The sequence below is a fragment of the Pagrus major genome, chromosome 2 (genome assembly GCF_040436345.1).
Source record: "Pagrus major chromosome 2, Pma_NU_1.0".
NCBI lineage: Eukaryota > Metazoa > Chordata > Actinopteri > Spariformes > Sparidae > Pagrus > Pagrus major.
The window spans coordinates 35860241-35879652 of NC_133216.1; the positions used below are offsets into that span (position 1 = coordinate 35860241).

Sequence of the window (19412 nt, forward strand, 5' to 3'; positions counted from 1 at the left end):
AATATGTTCAAAAATCAGTTTTACTGAAAGTTACGTAATCCTATATGGCTGCCACCTGGTGACGTCACAATATGCAAATTAGATGAGTAAATTTACTCCCATCACAAACTTTAGGTCATTATGAATATTTTTCTCATTTACACTATGGATTTATCTCTCACCACTTCCAAGCTACAGCCTTTTGAAATCTTAAAATCCAAACGGAATATTTTCCTAAATAAACTCTGGCGCCTAGAGGGTTAACACTTGCATTTTGTCAGTAGGATTATTTGTAACTCGTGCAGCAGCTAAAATAATAGTATATTCATGGTTCACTTTATATATAATTCATCACTGAGATGTTATCCCTGAACCTTTTTGTAAACTTCTATCTTTTATCCTATTTTTGTAATGTGCTCGATCGACAAAATCAGCCTCCGACTGACAGGCTATCAACTTTCAGAACACAGCCGTAGATTTGCCAGTGTTTCGTTTTCAGATTTTGGATTTTATTTGTTTTTTTATTTGTTTAATTTTCAGATACATTTTCATCAAACATTTAACCATGATTATAATATACAAACACGAGTTTAACACTACAATTTGACAACAATCAAAAATGTTATTTCAGCCTTACTAAATTTCCCATGGACCCACTCATCCACCCACTACCCACGAATGCCAACTCCCAACCGAGACAAAATTATTGTTATTGAGGATAGACTTAAAAAAATAAAAATAATAAAGGGCCAAATGCAATAAATAATGCTGTGTGTGAATATACCATATACACTATCGGGCTTGTGTTAGATGTTTTGGGTATTTCTCCAGAGACTTTGGAGTTACCGTATGCGAGGCCTTTTCAAGAGCTGGCATGAAAGAATGACTTTATTTGTGGTCTGAACAGATTTGTCTCTGACTGTGGGGTCAGTAGGCCTGATACTCCAGTATGCACACACACACACACACACACAAACATACACACCCTACACTACACTACACAACTGCTGAAAGCTGTCTGACTGCCTGAATCTCTCACAGTCACATGCAGTTGTGACTGAGGTGAGAGCTTTATAGAGAAAATTTTATATTCTAGAGCTTTAGAGCTTCTGTAGTAAGGAGGGACTCCAACACCAGTTTCATTAGCTCAGAAGGCAGCTATATACTGGAGTTTAGATTTTGTGTCTTTCAGAGTATAAAATCCAGTTTGTTGATGTTGTACAGTGAAGTGAGGAAAGAGGAGGAAAAAATCATCAGGGCCCAGTATTTCAAAAGTGATCTGACAGGATTATCCTGGTCGGATTGGATTAAATCTAGATCTGATCTGAAAACTGGGTATTTCAACACAGATCCAGAGAATCCTGATCCTGAAGATCAGGATTCAGCTCTGGTAATCCAATCCTCCCTTGAATCCAGATAAAAGGCTGGATTTGGGTATTTCAAAACGCAAGGCAGATATCTGGATCAACTTGATACCAAAATTTCAGGATCACTTGAATCCCACCTCAGAGGTGGATTTGACTTGGATTGACAAAGTCTCAGCTCCACTTCTCCTAGATATTGTTACTCAAGATGTTCATTACACTTTATCTAAAGTGTTAGTGTTTTACTTTTAACAAATAATTAAAGTAATTGTAAGAAATTTAAAGCATAGTAAAATATTTTTGACCACACTTTCTGAAACTGCTGTAAATAAAAGTAACAATTACAGACCTATTTCTCAAATTCTAGTTCACCAAACATTGTAACTTGCATGTACCAAAACATCAGAGAAAGACAACAGGAATGCAGGATCCAAACAAAGTTAAATTCCAATAAAACAAAGACATTTCAAATAATGTGGCCACTAACTAAAACAGGGACCTAACCCATCTCAGAGGTTAGAAGTGAGCTGTTTCTCCAATAGCTTTAGTTTCAATTCCGTTTTTTCTTTGCTGAAGCAGCATCAGCTTTATTTGTTCGTTGGCCAGTTCAATTTGTTTGACCGCCCTCTCGGTCTCCATTTTGAGGAGCTTTTCATAGGCATCCTCATCACCAGCATGCCTCTTCCGTCTCCGTCTCTAATAATGCACTTTTAAAATGTTTGGATATAGCTTGAATGTGATTTTAAAACATGCAGCAATGTATTTCAATAAGTGTTTGTGTACACACTGATTATTTTACTTCATCAAATCAGATCCTTTTATGAATGACCATAATTATGTTAAGTGAGAGCCTTCTATATACGGGAGAGAAATTAGGAGGAAAAAATGTTTCTAATTGTGTCATTGACCAAGGTATATACCATGAAAGTAATGCTATTACAATTTTGAGCAGTTTCAAGCACTTTATTCAAACTCCAATTACTTGAAAACCTTAAATGTATCAATACAATTAAAGCATTTCCAAAGATTTCCAGCACTCGCCCTGTTGTAGCTGAGTGGTCCATGGCTGTGAGTGGACTGAAAGTAGGTGTATGAGTATCTTAATCCACAATCCCAAATTGTGTTTATGTACACAAAAACATGATATCATCACCAGCATTACTGTAGCATTCTGACACTTCTGAACAAACCGTATAGTTAATACTCATACTGTGTAGCGTTATGTTTTCTAAGTACTGCAGCAGGTCTGTACACATGTAGCCTATTTATAAATCTGCTGTGTTGCCAATGACGTGACGCTAATGATAGCCCGCTAGCTGCTTAACACACAAGTCAATGGAGCCGGGTTAGCTCCCGTTAGCACGGCCGCGGCTCAATTAGAGATCGCTACGGCCTGGTTTTAATAAGGTGACAATTCAAATAGTTGCCTTGCATGATATGTTGGTTGGCGTTCGTATGGTCTTAAAACCGCTACACATTAGACGACGGTAAATTTACAATTTTGACGTGAAAGTCGCGCTCAGCTACTCCCTTCGTGAAGTAGTCCGCCATGTTTCAGATCCCGGAGGCGGAGACTTGAGATTTGGAAATCCGTATCCGGCCAGGTCGGGATCACGGTGATCCACCCTGCCAGTGTTTTGAAATACTCAGATAAAGTCAGCAGGATCACCGTGATCCATGACTGAGAAAAGGAGGATTTCATTATCCGGATTACTCTGATCCAGATTACAAGTTTTGAAATACTGGGCCCAGATCACAAAATCTGGATGGTATTAAACCTGAGATTTTTAAGGTGTGTTCAGACAGAGCACATCAAAAGGTAAATGTCTTTATTCACCACCAGTGTTTCCCACACATTAATTTATTTGTGGCGGTCCGCCACAATATCAACATTGTCCACCACATATTGATTTTCTGTTTTTGAAGATGCACATCCCGTTCTCACTCACTCAAGACAGCGCATCCGTCAGTGAATAGCATGATGTTACATACTCCCTTACAATGGATGGCGGTGTGGTTTTTAATCCGCTGGTAAAACCAACGAAGAAGAGGAGTAGGACTATTTAACGCAGTTGGCTTGACCGTAACTTCCTCTGCTAAGGAGACGGCTGGCCTCATCATCGAAATCAAGTCCCCACAAAGAGCGCCAGACCTTGAAGCCAGTATTTGTCATGGCCAAGCCATCGTCATGTGATGCAACATTGTGAAAGAAGCGTCTGTAAAACGGTAATAAAAGCTGCACAACCCCTGCGAAATGACTTGTTTTACTGTCAGAATCTGAGCAATTAAGTCAAATAAAATTTGGAGAGTCTAGAAGAGCCACCCGATTACATTTTATCCCCATTCAAGTTAGCTGGGCACTAAACCGGAAGTTAGCACCCCAGCTGGGCAGCCACCGCCACAATTAAAGTCTGATTCTGTGGGAAACACTGACCACTTTAGCTGTAAGCTAGTTTGCAATGTACGCACAAACTGTGTGTGTGTGTGTGTGTGTATTCAACTTAGAATTTGATACAAACTTTTTTAGGTTAGGCATGGGCTGAACCTCACTGAACTTGTTAGTGAGGCAAACGTTTCCCTCATTAACATTATCAGGTTTCTTCTTCTAAAATATGGCCCATTAGCACTTTGCGTTTTGCTTGAAGAATCCTCTGCCATCATCTTGTCTGTTAACTGTCCTTACTCTTGCCATGTGATCAATTACATCTGACTCACACTGTGCTACTGCTATACGGAGCAGTCACTTTCAGTTTATAATTGTGGCATCCATCATCTCAGTATTGTCAAAAAAAAAGCCTAACAACAATGTTGGTGTTGGGCAAGTACGGCAGTTATTGTATGCCTAAACACCTGTACACTTGTAAAATCGACTGCCGCAACAAGCCTAGTTTGGAGCAGAAGCAGGAGGGATGTTGCTTACAGTTACAGAACTGGAATTGGACTTGGGAAGAGTGGCTTGTCATAGACATAGAGTGACTGAACAAGAGACTTGCAAGCGACTCTGCTGTAAAAAGATTTTGACTTTTTTTTAATCTTGTATTTGTTGGACTTTTATCTCTTTTTTTAATCTTCTTTAACCTTTTATCATTTTTAGACCGTCCAGGCCGCAGTGCAGTGCAGTCACCAAAGACTTGGTAGGGAAGACCGACCGGATCGCAGTGCAGTATTGGGAAAAACATTTCATGTGAGGGCAAATCTCACAAAATTTGATAATAACTCATATTGGGTCAAGCCTACTCTAGTACTCACTCAGCCTCTACTTCGCTGTACTTGCATTCTATCTAGACAGCTTGGCCCAGCCTTCCAGACCCTGTGCAGCTAGCTGGGTATAGCTTGTGGCCTTTGTTACCGGGGCAGCCCCATTGGATTCAGCTGCATTCACCTGGTCTGCCACTGTGCCTCCCTCTGTTGCTCACAACCCTGCCCCAGCCTGTTGCTAACTTCCCCTGATGTTTCTCTTCAGCTGTCTTTCTTGTACCTGTGGTTGTTCTACTGCTGGCTTGAGCTGGGCAGGGGAGTTCCTTGTTGGCATGGCGTGCCAGCACCACTGGGCCGTTCCTCTCCCTCCCCCTCTGTGAATCCATCATGGTGCACCTATATAAATATATACACCAGTCAGTAACCACATACACGTTGTCCTCACCTGAACCACAGGTGGGTGTAGCACTGCTCCTGCTGCTCCCCCCTCTTCAGATCCCGTCCCGTGCTGCGTCGGCCTCCTTGTCCCGTCCTCTGCTCTCTTCTTTCAGTGTTTCACTTCTCGCTCCTGTTAATTGCTGATGCCTGTGGCCAGGACAAAACACAACAGAAACTAAACACATTGACAACATTGATTAACTTTAGGTAATGGAGTAATCACATTATATTATATAATAACAGTAACTTACAACGATTAAAACTAGTGTTTCAAGTAAGCATTTACTAATGGCACCCATCTTAATTAAGGTGCTAATTCACACATTATATAATAGTTTATGAAGCATCTGCTTAACAGTTAATAAAATGGAAATGTTAATTGAATAATGAATGCATTAGTAAATGCAGTAATAAGCATTAACTAGTGGCTCACTAACAGATAACTCGTGTCTGTTAATCATTCATTAATGGTGTAAATTTTAATTATACATTATGGGTTTATAAATATTATATTAACATTAGTTTATACAAGAATAAGCATTAACCAATGGCTAATTAATGCCTTAATAACCATCAAGTTACAGTCAACAAATGCCTCTTGTTAACACTTATTAAGGGTTTACATAGCCTCAGTCTCAAAAAATGTTTAAATACCTAGTCCTAACTATAAGAGTATATACAGGAGGGGTTTTGTTATGTCAGTCATATAATATGAAAACAAAATCACTGTATGAATTAATACTGTGCTGTGTGGGCTGTAATCAAGGTCCCTGTCCAGTCGGACCAAACACTGAGGATTTTGTGGTTTGTAGGTATGACACTGGTAAAGATGGCTTCATCGACCTGATGGAACTAAAGCTGATGATGGAGAAGCTGGGAGCTCCACAGACGCACCTGGGCCTCAAGAACATGATCAAAGAGGTGGACGAAGACTTTGATGGAAAACTAAGTTTCAGAGAGGTGAGAGCATGACTTCCTTAGGCATTGGTGTGTCCTGTTACTGTGCCATGTGACTTGATGACTGGGGATGCTGTGTTTTATATTTTTGGTGACTTAGGGGTACTATAGTTTGGGATGCATGTGCATCCAAGCGTGGGATGAATATACAGTCCTGCTCACCATTATTGGCACCCATGAAGTTTAAGTACATAATGTGGAATATCTTCTGAAAAAAATGAATCAAGTGAAACATTTTTTTTCTATAGAGAACTCGTGTTTGATACAAAAGAGCAAATGATAAACAACAATATAAAACAATTAACAATGGGAGGAAAAAATAGAAAAACTTAAAGCTTGCTGTGTCACTGGTATTGGCACCCTTTGCTGTAAATCAGTATGGAAACACATTGTGACTCACCTGTGGTAAATCACAAATGAGAATCACCTGTGATAAATTGTCTGTGCCCATGTGACATGAATTAGCCAATGAATGATGACTTCTGTGTTTTAAAAAGCCATCTGTTATCCCCTGTTCCTTTGTCACAATGGTGAAGACAAAGGAGCTGTCTGAGGACATCAAAAGTGCGATAATTGGCAAACACAAGACCTCCAAAGGGTATAAGGCCATCTCCAAAGACCTTGATGTCCCTGTTTCAACAGTGCGTAATGTTATTAAGAAGTTTGCCAAGCATGGAACTGTCAAGAACCTCCCTGGGCGTGGGGGGAAGAGAAAAATTGATGAGAGAAGTCTTCGAAAGTTGGTGCGAATGGTGGAAAAAACACCACGTCAAACATCCAAAGACCTGAAGGCCAACCTGGAACAGTCTGGAGTCATGGTTTCAACAAGTACCATACGCCGCACACTAAACCAAACAGGGCTTCATGGGCGAAGGCCAAGGAAGACATCACTGCTGAGGAAAAGACATAAAAAGGAACAACTAATCTTTGCCAAAGAGTACCTGGACAAACCACAATCCTTCTGGGAAAATGTTCTGTGGACAGATGAAACAAAAATAGAGCTTTTTGGCAATGCACACCAACAGTTTTTTTTATAGACGACGCAATGAAGCCTACAAGGAAAAGAACACCCTACCAACAGTTAAGCATGGTGGAGGATCCATAATGCTGTGGGGCTGCTTTGCTGCATCTGGTACTGGAGGCCTTGACCGTATCACAGGAATCATGAAATCAGAGAATTATCAAGAGATTTTAGAGCGAAATGTCCTACCCAGTGTAAGAAAACTTGGTTTGAGTCGAAGATCATGGGTCCTCCAGCAAGACAAAGACCCAAAGCACACATCCAAAAGCACGCAGGAATGGTTGAAAAGGAAAAAATGGACTGTTTTAAAAATGGCCAGCCATGAGTCCTGATCTCAATCCGATCGAAAATCTTTGGTATGAGCTGAAATCTGCCATTGGGGAAAAGAAACCTGCAAACGTTCAAGAGCTTGAACAATTTGCAAAGACAGAGTGGGAGAAAATACCAGCTGAGAAGTGCAAGAAGCTTATAGAAGCGTATAAGAAACATTTGGAGGCTGTCATCACTGCCAAAGGGTGTGCAACCAGATATTAAAGAGGGGTGCCATTATTGCTGCACATGCTGTTTTTTCTGTTTCTTCTTTGAAATTACAATATGTAAGTTGAAAAAACAATTTTCTTTGTTAAATTACTTTGGACCTCCTATTAAAAGATCCTGATGATATAAATTTGGTACATTTCCATTTATTTCTGACGATACTGTAGAGGTTATGCAAAAAATGAAGGGGTGCCAATAATGGTGAGCAGGACTGTAGTACTGGTAATTATGTATCAAAAGTGTAAAGAAATATCAGACCTGTATTATTTTCAGACTCACTGCATCAACAATCCGTCTCATTCTTAAGTAACTTTAACCCCTCCATTTTTGTGTGTGTTTGTTTTGAATGTAATTCTTTTTCCCCTTGTATTTTAAGGTTAGACCATTTCTTTTTAATATTGGCAACAGTTCTTTCTTTCTGCCCCACCTTGTTCTTGTAGTTATGATTCCTGTTCAACTTCATAATGAGATCCAATCTTAAAGGTGCATTTTGTAAGATCTGGACATAATTTAAGTTTAAAACACGAGTGTGAAGAAGTAACAGTTATGGCGTTATGTCCAAGATGCCTTTGTATTGCATTGCAGAGATATCCATTGCTAGGCAGCCTCAAGCAGCCAGTACGGGCTGTCCCTTCTGTTATTCATCTGTAATAAGTCCTCCTGGCCTGAGAGGCGATAGTGAGTAACTGTAGCCTCTAGTGTGCTGCAGGAGAGGATGAAGAAGTTGAGCCTGCTGGAGGAACTATGGAAGTTTACAGCCTCAGTTAGTTATTCAGTAAACTCAAAAGATGCAGAAGCTCCAGAAAACCAACTTTTATCATCATCTCAGACAACAGCTCCTGAAAAGCAACCACATCCACGGCAAGGAAAAGAAGCGACGTAAAAAGAAGCATGACAAGAGTACATTTTGCTGGGGCTTTCCAACGTTGGAGACAGCTGTGGGAGTAAAAAGATGAACTTGCAACGTTTCTTTAGACCAGTAAGTAACATCTAACGTTGCCTGTTTTCTTAAACATATCTTTAGTGTAACTAATGACAACACAAACTGTTAGCGTGATGTGAATGTTTTCTTGTTCTTGCTAAAATTGAGCTTAGTAAGCTATAATGTAAACATATACACAATCGCTACACATGAAGATCATAAGATAGCGATTTTGACCGGCTGTATTCTTGCTCTGCTGTCACTTATTAGTTGGCTAGATTTATAACAGCTGACTGTAAATTGCGATTGTATGGTCCCAGTAATAGACTATTATCGTTCAATTCTTCATATTCTAACGACTTGGCACTATGGTTATAAGACTGTTATGTAACTTCACTATACAGTTTTGAGGACATTACAAGATTTCTTATGCGTGTCTTTCTGCAGCAATGGCACTGTTAGAGATTGTGTACAGTCAGTAAATCATGAACGTGTTGCTCCAGGAATGAACAAGGCGCAGCTCCGGCTTCTACCGTCATGAAGAAACAACCAGGCCTGCAGAGCTGAAGATCCTGCTGCATCAAGTATCGGACTGAGTGACAGTCACAAGTAAGTCTAAAGTGGCTGAAGATCTCACTTATCGTACTTTGTAAACCACATGCCTTGTGAAAACCTTGTGGCTGTCTGATGGACACGTTTTTCTCTGCAGTCCATGTTTCCGCTATGTGACAATATAAAATCATTGGTTTTGTACACAACTGTTCCTCACTTTCTTCCTGAAAGAGGGCAGATGGCACTGTGATGTATGTTTATGAGTACTGACATCGTCTGAGTGAAATAATTAATAAATCCTGTCTGTAATATTAAAATTAAAGATCTCTAAATATATCTTACATGTACAGAGGGCTTTACAAAATATATTCCAAACACAGAGTTGTGTATATATACTGTATATATCTAAGCCTTATCACATCACTGTTCACACTGTATAATAAACACAGTCCTGAGATGTTCCAATAAAAACAATGTGTCTGAAGTAAAGTAATTGCCACAGTTTTGTCTTTTTAGGACCAAAATTCCAGTCCAGCCACTCCCAATGATGAATTACCACCCTGCCCTTTATTCTCATCTGTAGCTGGTCTCATCAGCATTGACTATTATTTGTATCTCTTACAATTTTAACTTCTTCATCTTCATCTTCATCTGCATCATCTTCCGCTTTGTCCGGGGTCGGGTCGCGGTGGCAGCAGGCTCAGTAGGGAGCTCCAGACCTCCTTCTCCCCAGCGACACTTTCCAGCTCCTCGGGGAGGATCCCAAGGCGTTCCCAGGCCAGATGAGATATGTAATCTCTCCAGCGGGTTCTGGGTCTGCCCCGGGGTCTTGTCCCAGTTGGACGTGCCCGGAAAACCTCCATGGGGAGGCGCCCAGGAGGCATCCTGATCAGATGCTCGAACCACCTCAACTGGCTCCTCTCGACGCGAAGGAGCAGAGGCTCTACTCCGAGCGACTCCGAGCTATCACCCTATCCCTAAGGCTGAGCCCAGCCACCCTACGAAGGAAACTCATTTCAGCCGCTTGTTTCGGTCACTACCCACAGCTCGTGGCCATAGGTGAGGGTTGGAACATAGATGGACCGGTAAATCGAGAGCTTTGCCTTGCGGCTCAGCTCCCTCTTCACCACAACGGCCCGGTACAACGCCCGCAATACTGCAGACGCTGCACCAAGCCGTCTGTCCACCTCATGCTCCATTCTCCCATCACCCGTGAACAAGACCCCAAGGTACTTAAACTCCCTCACTTGGCTTGGCTGCGCCTTGAGATCCTGTCCATGAATATCACAAACAGGATCGGAGACAAGGGGCAGCCCAACCCCAGGGGTGGATGAATCTCATCCACCCCTGGTGCCTTGCCACTGGGGAGCTTCTTGACTACCTCAGTGACCTCTGCCAGGGATATGGACGAATCTTCCCCCGAGTCTTCAGGCTCTGCCTCAGTTTCAGAGGACGTGTTAGGCGGGTTCAAGAGGTCCTCAAAGTGTTCCTTCCACCGCCCGGACGATATCCCCAGTCTGGTTCAGCGGGTCCCCTCCCCGACTGAAAACAGCCTGGGCTGAGGCCCGCTTCCCTTTTCTGAGTCACCAGATGGTTTCCCAGAACTTTCTTGAGGCCAACCGAAAGTCCTTCTCCATAGCCTCACCAAACTCCTCCCACACCCGGGTTTTTGCTTCGGTGACCGCCGAAGCTGCAGCCCTCCTGGCCTCCCGGTACCAGTCTGCTGTTTCAGGAGACCCCTCGGCCAGCCAAGCCCGAAAGGCCTCCTTCTTCAGCTTGACGGCTTCCTTCACTGCTGATGTCCACCAGCGGGTCCTTCGGTTGCCGCCCCGACTGGCACTGATGACCGTCTGACCACAGCTCTTAGCGGCCTTTCGGGCTTCAGATCGGGCAGGCCGTTCCTCCCAATCACCCCCCCTCCAAGTTTCCCAATCATCACCCACGTGAGCTTTAAAGTCCCCCAGAAGAACTATGGAGTCCCCAGGTGGAGCCCCTTCCAGGACACCACCCAAGGACTCCAAGAAGGCCGGGTATTCTGAGCTGCCGTTCGGTACATACGCACAAACAACAGTCAGAGCCTTCCCTCCAGTGACCTGCAGTCGCATGGAGGCGACCCTCTCATCCCTTGGGGAGAACTCCAACACAGCGGCGCTCAGCCGGGAGCTTGTGAGTATCCCCACACCCGCCCGGCGCCTCTCACCCTGGGCAAATCCGGAAAAGGAGAGAGTCCAGCCCCTCTCAAGGAGTTTGGTTCCAGAACCGGTGCTGTATCTAGTTGGTACCGCTCTACCTCCTGCACCAGCTCTGGTGACAGAGAGGTGACATTCCACGTACCAAGAGCTAGTCTGCGAAGCCGGGGGTAAGGAAGCCCAGGTCCCCCCCTTTGCCTGCTGCCCGATGTACATAGCAACCGACCCCATCGCTCTCCCCTGCGGGTGGTAAATCCACAGGGGCACAATTTTAACTTGCAACAGTGAATTTGCATCGAAACAAATGGAATATCTAAGATAAATGACAAAAAAGGGTTTGAACTAAACATTGAGAAAGGGGGAAATGCTGCCCCATATTGTTTGAAACAGGTGGCTGGAAATTACAAATGGCTCCTTTTTAACACAAATTATATCTGCATATGGGCTAAAATCATAATTTCACACAAATAATAATGCTCCTGAACATCTGTTTTACAACAGAATGAGGATCAGAATGTCCCCTCCTTAAGTAGTTTCAGTAACACTTCGCTCTACTACATCAGCTGGCCAGCTGGTACCGCCATCGCTAAGAGCAAACAAAGTGCTGCTCAGCGAAGTCGCGACTCTTCTCTGCTCTGGCGCCCAACAGAGTCACTCGCCATCTTCCGCAAAAGACTCAAGACTCACTTGTTCAGACTTCACCTCGACCCCACATAGCATGACTTTCTTGTGACAAATGTACCTATTGTAAGTCGCTTTGGACAAAAGCGTCTGCTAAATGCCATAAATATAAATGTAAAAAAAATAAATGTAGTTTCTAGAATTTAACTGAGTCTTGTCTAAGGCTGGACCACCAGCTGGACAAAGCAGGAACTGGCAATGGTCCCTGTAGGCATATTTTGAAAACTGAATTGGTAATATCCCTAAGGCAGCTCCTACATTTTTACCTGATCTTTATATATATCTTTAAATTTAATTGAAATTTGTATAATAAAACTAAATTTGCAGTAGTCAAATGATAGCAAACTAACTTGGAATTGACCTGAATAGGGCCTACTTGCTTGTTGATCTGGCCCTTTCCTTGATCATGTCATGATTACCTTGCCTACTGTTTCTCTAACGGAGTATTATACAGCTTAGATGCAGCGCAAAAACACTGAGACGCATAAATGTTAACCAATATAAGCATCTGGACAAAATGACGCATGGAACGGGACAATGCTCACATCTACTTTGCAGCACTGTAAAATAAAAAAAAAATGGAAATCAATACATTTCACATCATATTTGGGGGTTCCCAGCATCCACTGCATGGGGCGGTTTGGTGTATCTTAAACGAGGGTGGACAGCTCTCTCTGACTGTGTCTGAGTGTCACAGTGGGCTGAAATTGTAGACGATAAAATTATATCTTCCTCCCTCTTTTCACTTTTCCTAGCCAGTGTATGGCGTATAAATATTGACATATTTACATAAAGATTGTGACTGTTAGCTATTGAACATAACAGTCCTATTGTGAGTGAGTGAACATTGGTCATTGGCCAGCCTCTGGGGTTGCATCAGTTGTCTACATTGCAAAAGCACTCATTTTATAATTTGACTATCTCTGTAGCTGATGTATGTAGGTTAAGGACTTCCTTCAAAAACTGTCCTGCAGCACACCATTGAGCCGTTACAACAAGTTATCACTTGTTTTTATTATCCATACAGGGGCTTGGTAATGCACCAAGGAAAAACTAAAAACAGAGTTGGATGAAATATAAAAGAGCAACATTAATGCTTTGAAAATACATTATGCAAATGCATGTCTGCACAGGTGTGTTTCTAAAAGCTTTTTAAATTGAGGCAATGACTCAGCTGCTCTGATATTTGGGGGAGTTTGTTCCATAGTGTTGGGGCGAGAACCATGAAAACACAGTCCCCTTTTGTTTTCAGTCCGGACCGTGGTACTGTTAACATGATTTGGTTCTCTGATCTGAGGTGTAGTGGAGCAGAATAAGGGGTGAGTAGTTCTGAAATGTAAAGTGGAGCAGGACCATTTAGGGTTTTAAAAGTAATCAGTCAAATTTGTAATTAAATTCTGTAATGGACTGGTAACAAGTGTAATTCAGACAGGACTGGGGTGATGTGTTCTCTGCGTCGAGCGTTTGTGAGAAGTCTTGCTGCTGTATTTTGTACCAACTGTAGTTGGTAACTGCCATGTGTGTTGAACTATGTTTCCTGTTAGCATTGGTTTGGCCATGGCAATATTTCTTATTTGTAAATAACAAGTTCTAACTAGACTGTTAATGTGTTGACTGAACTTGAGATGGTGATTGAAAACCACGCCAAGGTTTCTAGCTGACTGTTTTGTGTTTGTTGTTAGTGGTCCAAGGTGATGGGGTAACAGTATTACAAATAAGATTTGGACCAATAACCAGTACTTCAGTCTTGTCTGTGTTCAGCTGTAGGACGTTGGAGGACATCCAGTCCTTAATGGCAGCAAGGCAGCAGTGCAAAGAGTCTGGGTTATTGTGGTTTTCAGGGTTGAACGAAACATATATCTGAGAATAAGAAGCATGTCATCATCATCATCATCATCATCATCATCATTTCTTTATTCACATCAGTTAAAACCATGTACAACATACTCTTAAATCTGTAATAATCTTATGTGAAATGGGACACCCTAGGAAGCTTAAAAAGCTTATTAAGAGGGGGCCAGGCACAAAGTAGATACAAATACGATTAAACATAACATATCATAACATAACCCCACCCCTAAAAAAAGAATGTATGTATATATATATATATATATTGTTATGACTGTGGTCATAGTTTGGGTCGTTTGCTGTGCGTTTTGCTGTCTGTGTGTGTTTTTGATTTTTTTATGCAAATAGGAGTGGGCCATCCCCAAGAGGTGATTGGTGGAGAGAGATCCGATTCAAATCCGTGATTGGCTGCAGCTGATGGCACCCGATATATAAGGAGCCAAGATGGCGGCTGTCAAAGAGAGACAGCACTTCCTCATCCTCCTCCTCTTCCAACCAGCCACACGTCCTTTTTGTAAAAGCCTTGGGTGGAGATCAGCAAGTTTTTCTTTTGTTTGTTTAAATAGTAAGGGTGGACTGCCTTTTCGTTTGAACGTGTTTTCTCCTGTTTTTTCGTTAGTGAGGGAGGTAAGTTTATTGTGATTTTGGTTTTTGAGTTAAGAGATTTATTTTCCCAGATAGAGGTGTTTTGGTTATTGTTTTGGCCTTGGTCCACCCCGAAGTTGCTTCCTTAGTTATATTTATAGTTGTTTGATCCCTTAAGATATTGTAAATAAACTGTTCTATTGTATATAAGACGTGTGAGTGGCTGCTTGGGACTCGGGGAAGATTGGGGACCCGTTTTCATGTTGCGCTCTAGGCACCCCTAGACTGGGGCGTAACAATATATATATATATATATATATATATATATATATCTATATGTGTGTATATATATATGTATATATATATATATATATATATATATATATATATATATATATATATATATATATATATGTATGTGTGTGTATATATATATATATATATATATGTATATATGTATATGTATGTATATATATATATATATGTATATATGTATATATATATATATATGTATGTATATATATATATATATGTATATATGTATATATATATATATATATATATATATATGTGTGTGTTTATATATGTATATGTGTATATATATGTATATGTGCATATATATGTATATATATGTATGTATATATGTATGTATATATATTCTTTTTTTAAAAATAAAATAAAAATAATTTTTTTAAGATAAAATAAAATGAAATAAAAAACAAACATAAAAATAAAATAGACATATTCACATGTATACACATACATGTACACATAACACTCTCAACCATACAAACCCAAACAAGACATACAAACAAGCATAGCAATGGTACGACACAGAAGTAAAATGGCGAATAACATGGACAAGATGCAACAAATATAAACTAAACAAAAGGGACATTTTACTGCAAAAAGGGTACTTCTGCTTTGATACTTTCATAATATTTTACAGATAATAATTCTGTACTTTTATGTAAGTGGGATTTTGATTCCAGGACTTTTTTCCTCCACTGGATGGATATATATATATATATATATATATATATATATATATATATATATATATATATATATATATAAATGCAGACATGCTTTATCTGCCTCAACAACACAATACCAGTAAGCTTACCTCGTAACTTCTTAATATAATGATGTGGTCGCTGAGAGAGTACCTCCTCAGGTGATGGTAAAGATTTGTGGGTTTTCCTGTCTTTGTTGGCACCAACTGACAGCATATTTTGCAGACTTAATCTTACTGCAAACTTAAGTGTTTATCTGTGCTTCGTCGCTTTTGATATATCAAAACAACTTTCCTATAATTGACACTGTGTACCCTTTTTTGTCGACAATTTACTTGGAGCAAAATGTGTGTTCACCTTTAGTACTTTAGCATCAATTATGCCTGTGTAAAACAAACCTGTTGTGAATTAAGAGGGGGCAGCAAATTACTGGGGGCAGAGAGGCTAAAGAGTGACATCACATTTCTGCAAGTTTGTGCTCTACTTGTTAAACAAGTGTTTGATAAATTGATCTGAAACTCTCCCTTTTGTTGCATTTATGGATAATGAGCTTTGTCGTAGTTGACTCCAGTAAAATCTGTTTCATTCCCTCTGCTGTGGGCTCTGCATTGAAGTTACACTGCTGTCGACTGTGAGTGTGTGAGGAACATGGGCCCACTCTTGTGCCAACATGCAGCGACACAGAACAGAGGCCGAGAGGCAAAGTCGCTTTGGTGCCCCTACAGTTCTGCTTATTATTTTACCTCTTTTCCAGAGGACATTGAACTTAAAATCCACTTTCTTCAACACAAGCTCAAACAATGTTATGCGATAGGAAATGGGTGGGTACTTTGATGTACATCCCAAGAACTGCATGTTGATGGCTGTTATTCGATTTATTTCTTCTGTGCGAAAGGCTGTGTCCAAAACTTGTCATCATTATCTATATAAATTGAGAATGATGTTAAAAGTGGATATGGTCAAACTGACATACACAGTTTGTCCATGAAAACAGCAAGGAAACTACTGTATGAAGACCTTGGAGATGTAATCCTCATAACCTCATGTGTTTGAACTATCTTACTGTAGTTCCTGCTGATCTTCCGGAGAGCTGCAGCTGGAGAGCTACAGGAGGAGAGTGGTCTGATGGCTCTGGCCAGACTGTCTGAGATCAATGTTTCCACTGAGGGAGTGATGGGGGCCAAGGACTTCTTTGAAGCCAAGGTACTCTCTGTTTGTACTCCATGTTGTCTTGTGAGTGAGCGAGAGTGGTAATATTGAACTTGGCCCTACCCGTGATCCACAATGCCTGCTTAATTAGTAGAAGACGGCTATGTTGCTGAACTGCTGCAGCTCACTTGCTTGTGTGTGTCCACACAGGCAGACCTGCTGTTGCAGCATGGCTCCTGCCTGTTTGCCTTTAATAATTATCAAAAAATACGACAACGCGATTTTCCTTCACCCGGTTTAAAGAGAGAGAAAGCGGAAGGGAGAAAGAGAGGTAGGGAGAGAAAGAAAGAAAAAGTGCCCTTCAACTAATGTGTGTAGTCTCTTCATGTCTGTGACATATTACAACAACAGAGTAAATTGCTGGTGTGATATCTACAGGTGGTTTTCATGTCAATTTTTGCAGATAACCGTGCGTGTCATGGTAAAAATAGGCAAGACTCACTGGATTACATGCTGCTGCAGCCTTGCTTAACATGTGCATGAGGCACGCTACTCATGCCAGCAGTGTGACTCTCCTAACCTTTAAAACAAAAATGCCCAAATGAAAAGCAAGATGTTCTACCATGCACATGCATTGCTCACGCAGGCATTGTGTCCAGCCTGTTGGCTTCTTTTGGGGCATTTCAAACATTATGACTTACACTTTTACTTTATAGTGTTGGTCATCATTTTAATCACTGATGATATGATATTTACTATATTATTTCTAGACACAAAGATACTAACTAAAGTGGACATATATTTGTATTGTAATACTATTATTGCAGACCACAGGACTTTGCAGTATAAAGGCTAAGGGCTAAAAAGCGAACCATTTAGATGTATGAATTAAACTGGGGATGTCTAAGATAACATTGGACACACCTGTCTATGTAACATTCCCTGGTCAGAACACATAAGCCTCATCATCAAGTTTAAGGAAAACTCCATTGACCTCCAAAGTAATGTGAAGGTGAGGCATAGATTTAGTGAAGACGATAAGTGGCAAGGGCTACAGGAAAGTGTGACAGTGGTCTTTCAACTGGTTCTGCAGCGCATTTCTGCAACATAGCTGCTTTCTGACAAATTGCAAGTGTTTCTTTGGTAGTTGACATGTGTAGTGTCAAAATATGCTATGCTACTGTTAATGGGAAGGAACACTGTCATTTTGTGTGTTAACAGATGCAGGCTGTGTCTCAGGGCAGCAAGTTTGAGGCTGAGATTCGAGAGGAAAAAGAAGAACGCAAAAGACAGGAAGTGGAGAAGAAACAGAGACAAGCCGCCTTCAAGCAGTTGCAGTCCACCTTCTGCTCATGACCCGTCATAAGAGGCAGATGAGAATTCCTGACATGCATGTCATTGTTACTAAGATTTTAGAAGTAGCTTCACATGCCACTTATACTTTAACCAAAGCCATCCCTCAGAATTTGGCACTTTATAACAACAATAGAAAGATGCATTAAAGTAAATACTCACTAAAATACTTGAAAATACCTGAGAATGGATCATAGGCAAGGTTTATTCATACCAGGCTTTCTGCAACTGTCCCACAGAAAACACAAGGCAAAAACATGACTTCAGATGTGTAAGAAAATATGTACTGAACACCACAAATTCATGGAAGCATCATAGATTTGTACTATGTACTTACAACAACAACAACAACAACACAAATAATAATGATGATGATAATGATGATAATAATAATAACAATAATAATAATAAATTATTATTATTATTATTATTATAAGTAATGACATCATATAGTGTGTAAACATTTGTTGGTGGCAAAGTAAGCCTTATGCACTTTTTGACCACTGACTTTGACTCTTGGCTCCATTGACTAACATTAAACAGGTTGTAGTGGGATCGGCTTTACACAGGTTATCTTTAAAGGATTTTTTTCTCTTTTTTTTCACTTCTGAGAGTGAGACAAAAAGACTGATGATGGTCTCATGTCTGTGTGTTAGGTGCATAATTGGAATTAGTGGGTATGTGGTTAACCTAGCTTAGCATAAAGACAGCTAACTTGCAAACACCTCTAAAGCTGACTAACATGTTTTATCTCATTTAATTTATAAACAGCAAGTTGTCATTTTAATTGGACTCACTTCCTGGAATATTTTTTTGATGAACAATTTGTACTTCACATCTGTAGTTCCATAGCACACAACTCCCACTAAAAGCACAAATTTATTTTCTACATTTCTATTTATGTTCAGATTCATAAAATGAGATGCAACATGTTAAGTGGTAGGCTTTAGAAGGTGTTGATATGTGTGTTTTTCCCACTGTTTTCAGTCCTCATGCTAAGCTAGTCTAACCACCGCCTGACTCCAGTTTTGTACTTTAAACACAGGCATGACACTGACATCCATCCTCTCTTCTCCCTCTGAGAAAGAAAGCTAATGAATCAACTTCCCTAAATGTCAAACAGTTCCCAACAAGAGCAAACTGCTTCCGTTTAAGCATGCTTACCTGCTATAACCAGGGTTTCTCAACCTTGTGATTCTGTTTTTAGGATCTAAATTCTCATAAAACTAGCAGTCAGACAGTTGATAAGTTGTCATGTGAATTTGTCTATGGTGTAGTTTAATGAGCATAGAGGGAGGACCCTCACCTTCTGTTGAACCACCATGGGACCTCATTTTAGATAAAGTATGAACTGTAGTTAATGGAGAGAGACAAATAACTTTTTTATCCCTTTTGAATTGTGCCAAGAATGACACGTCATGTTTGTTATTTTAAAATATATATAATTTCAACCCGAAAAAGTCAGTTTGTCATGAAACTGTTGATATATAAGACTGTGTAGAATGTCATTAAAAGAACTACACAGCCAACAGTTGTGTAACTGTCATTGTCTTGTTTAATGCTCATTGAAAGCTTGTAGAGCCAATCCTGCATGTTAGCTAGCTCACAAAACTGACTAATGAT

The 19412-nt window shown here is 40.5% G+C and overlaps 1 protein-coding gene across 1 annotated transcript; it reads left to right on the forward strand.

Moving 5' to 3' along the window:
• Nucleotides 1-5795: 5795 nt before the first annotated feature.
• On the forward strand, nt 5796-18156 carry efhd1 (EF-hand domain family, member D1). Its single transcript, XM_073490345.1, has 3 exons — nt 5796-5939; nt 16356-16490; nt 17658-18156. The coding sequence occupies exons 1-3, from the start codon at nt 5826-5828 to the stop codon at nt 17790-17792; spliced, it is 384 nt and encodes a 127-aa protein (XP_073346446.1). The 5' UTR covers nt 5796-5825; the 3' UTR covers nt 17793-18156.
• Nucleotides 18157-19412: the final 1256 nt, after the last annotated feature.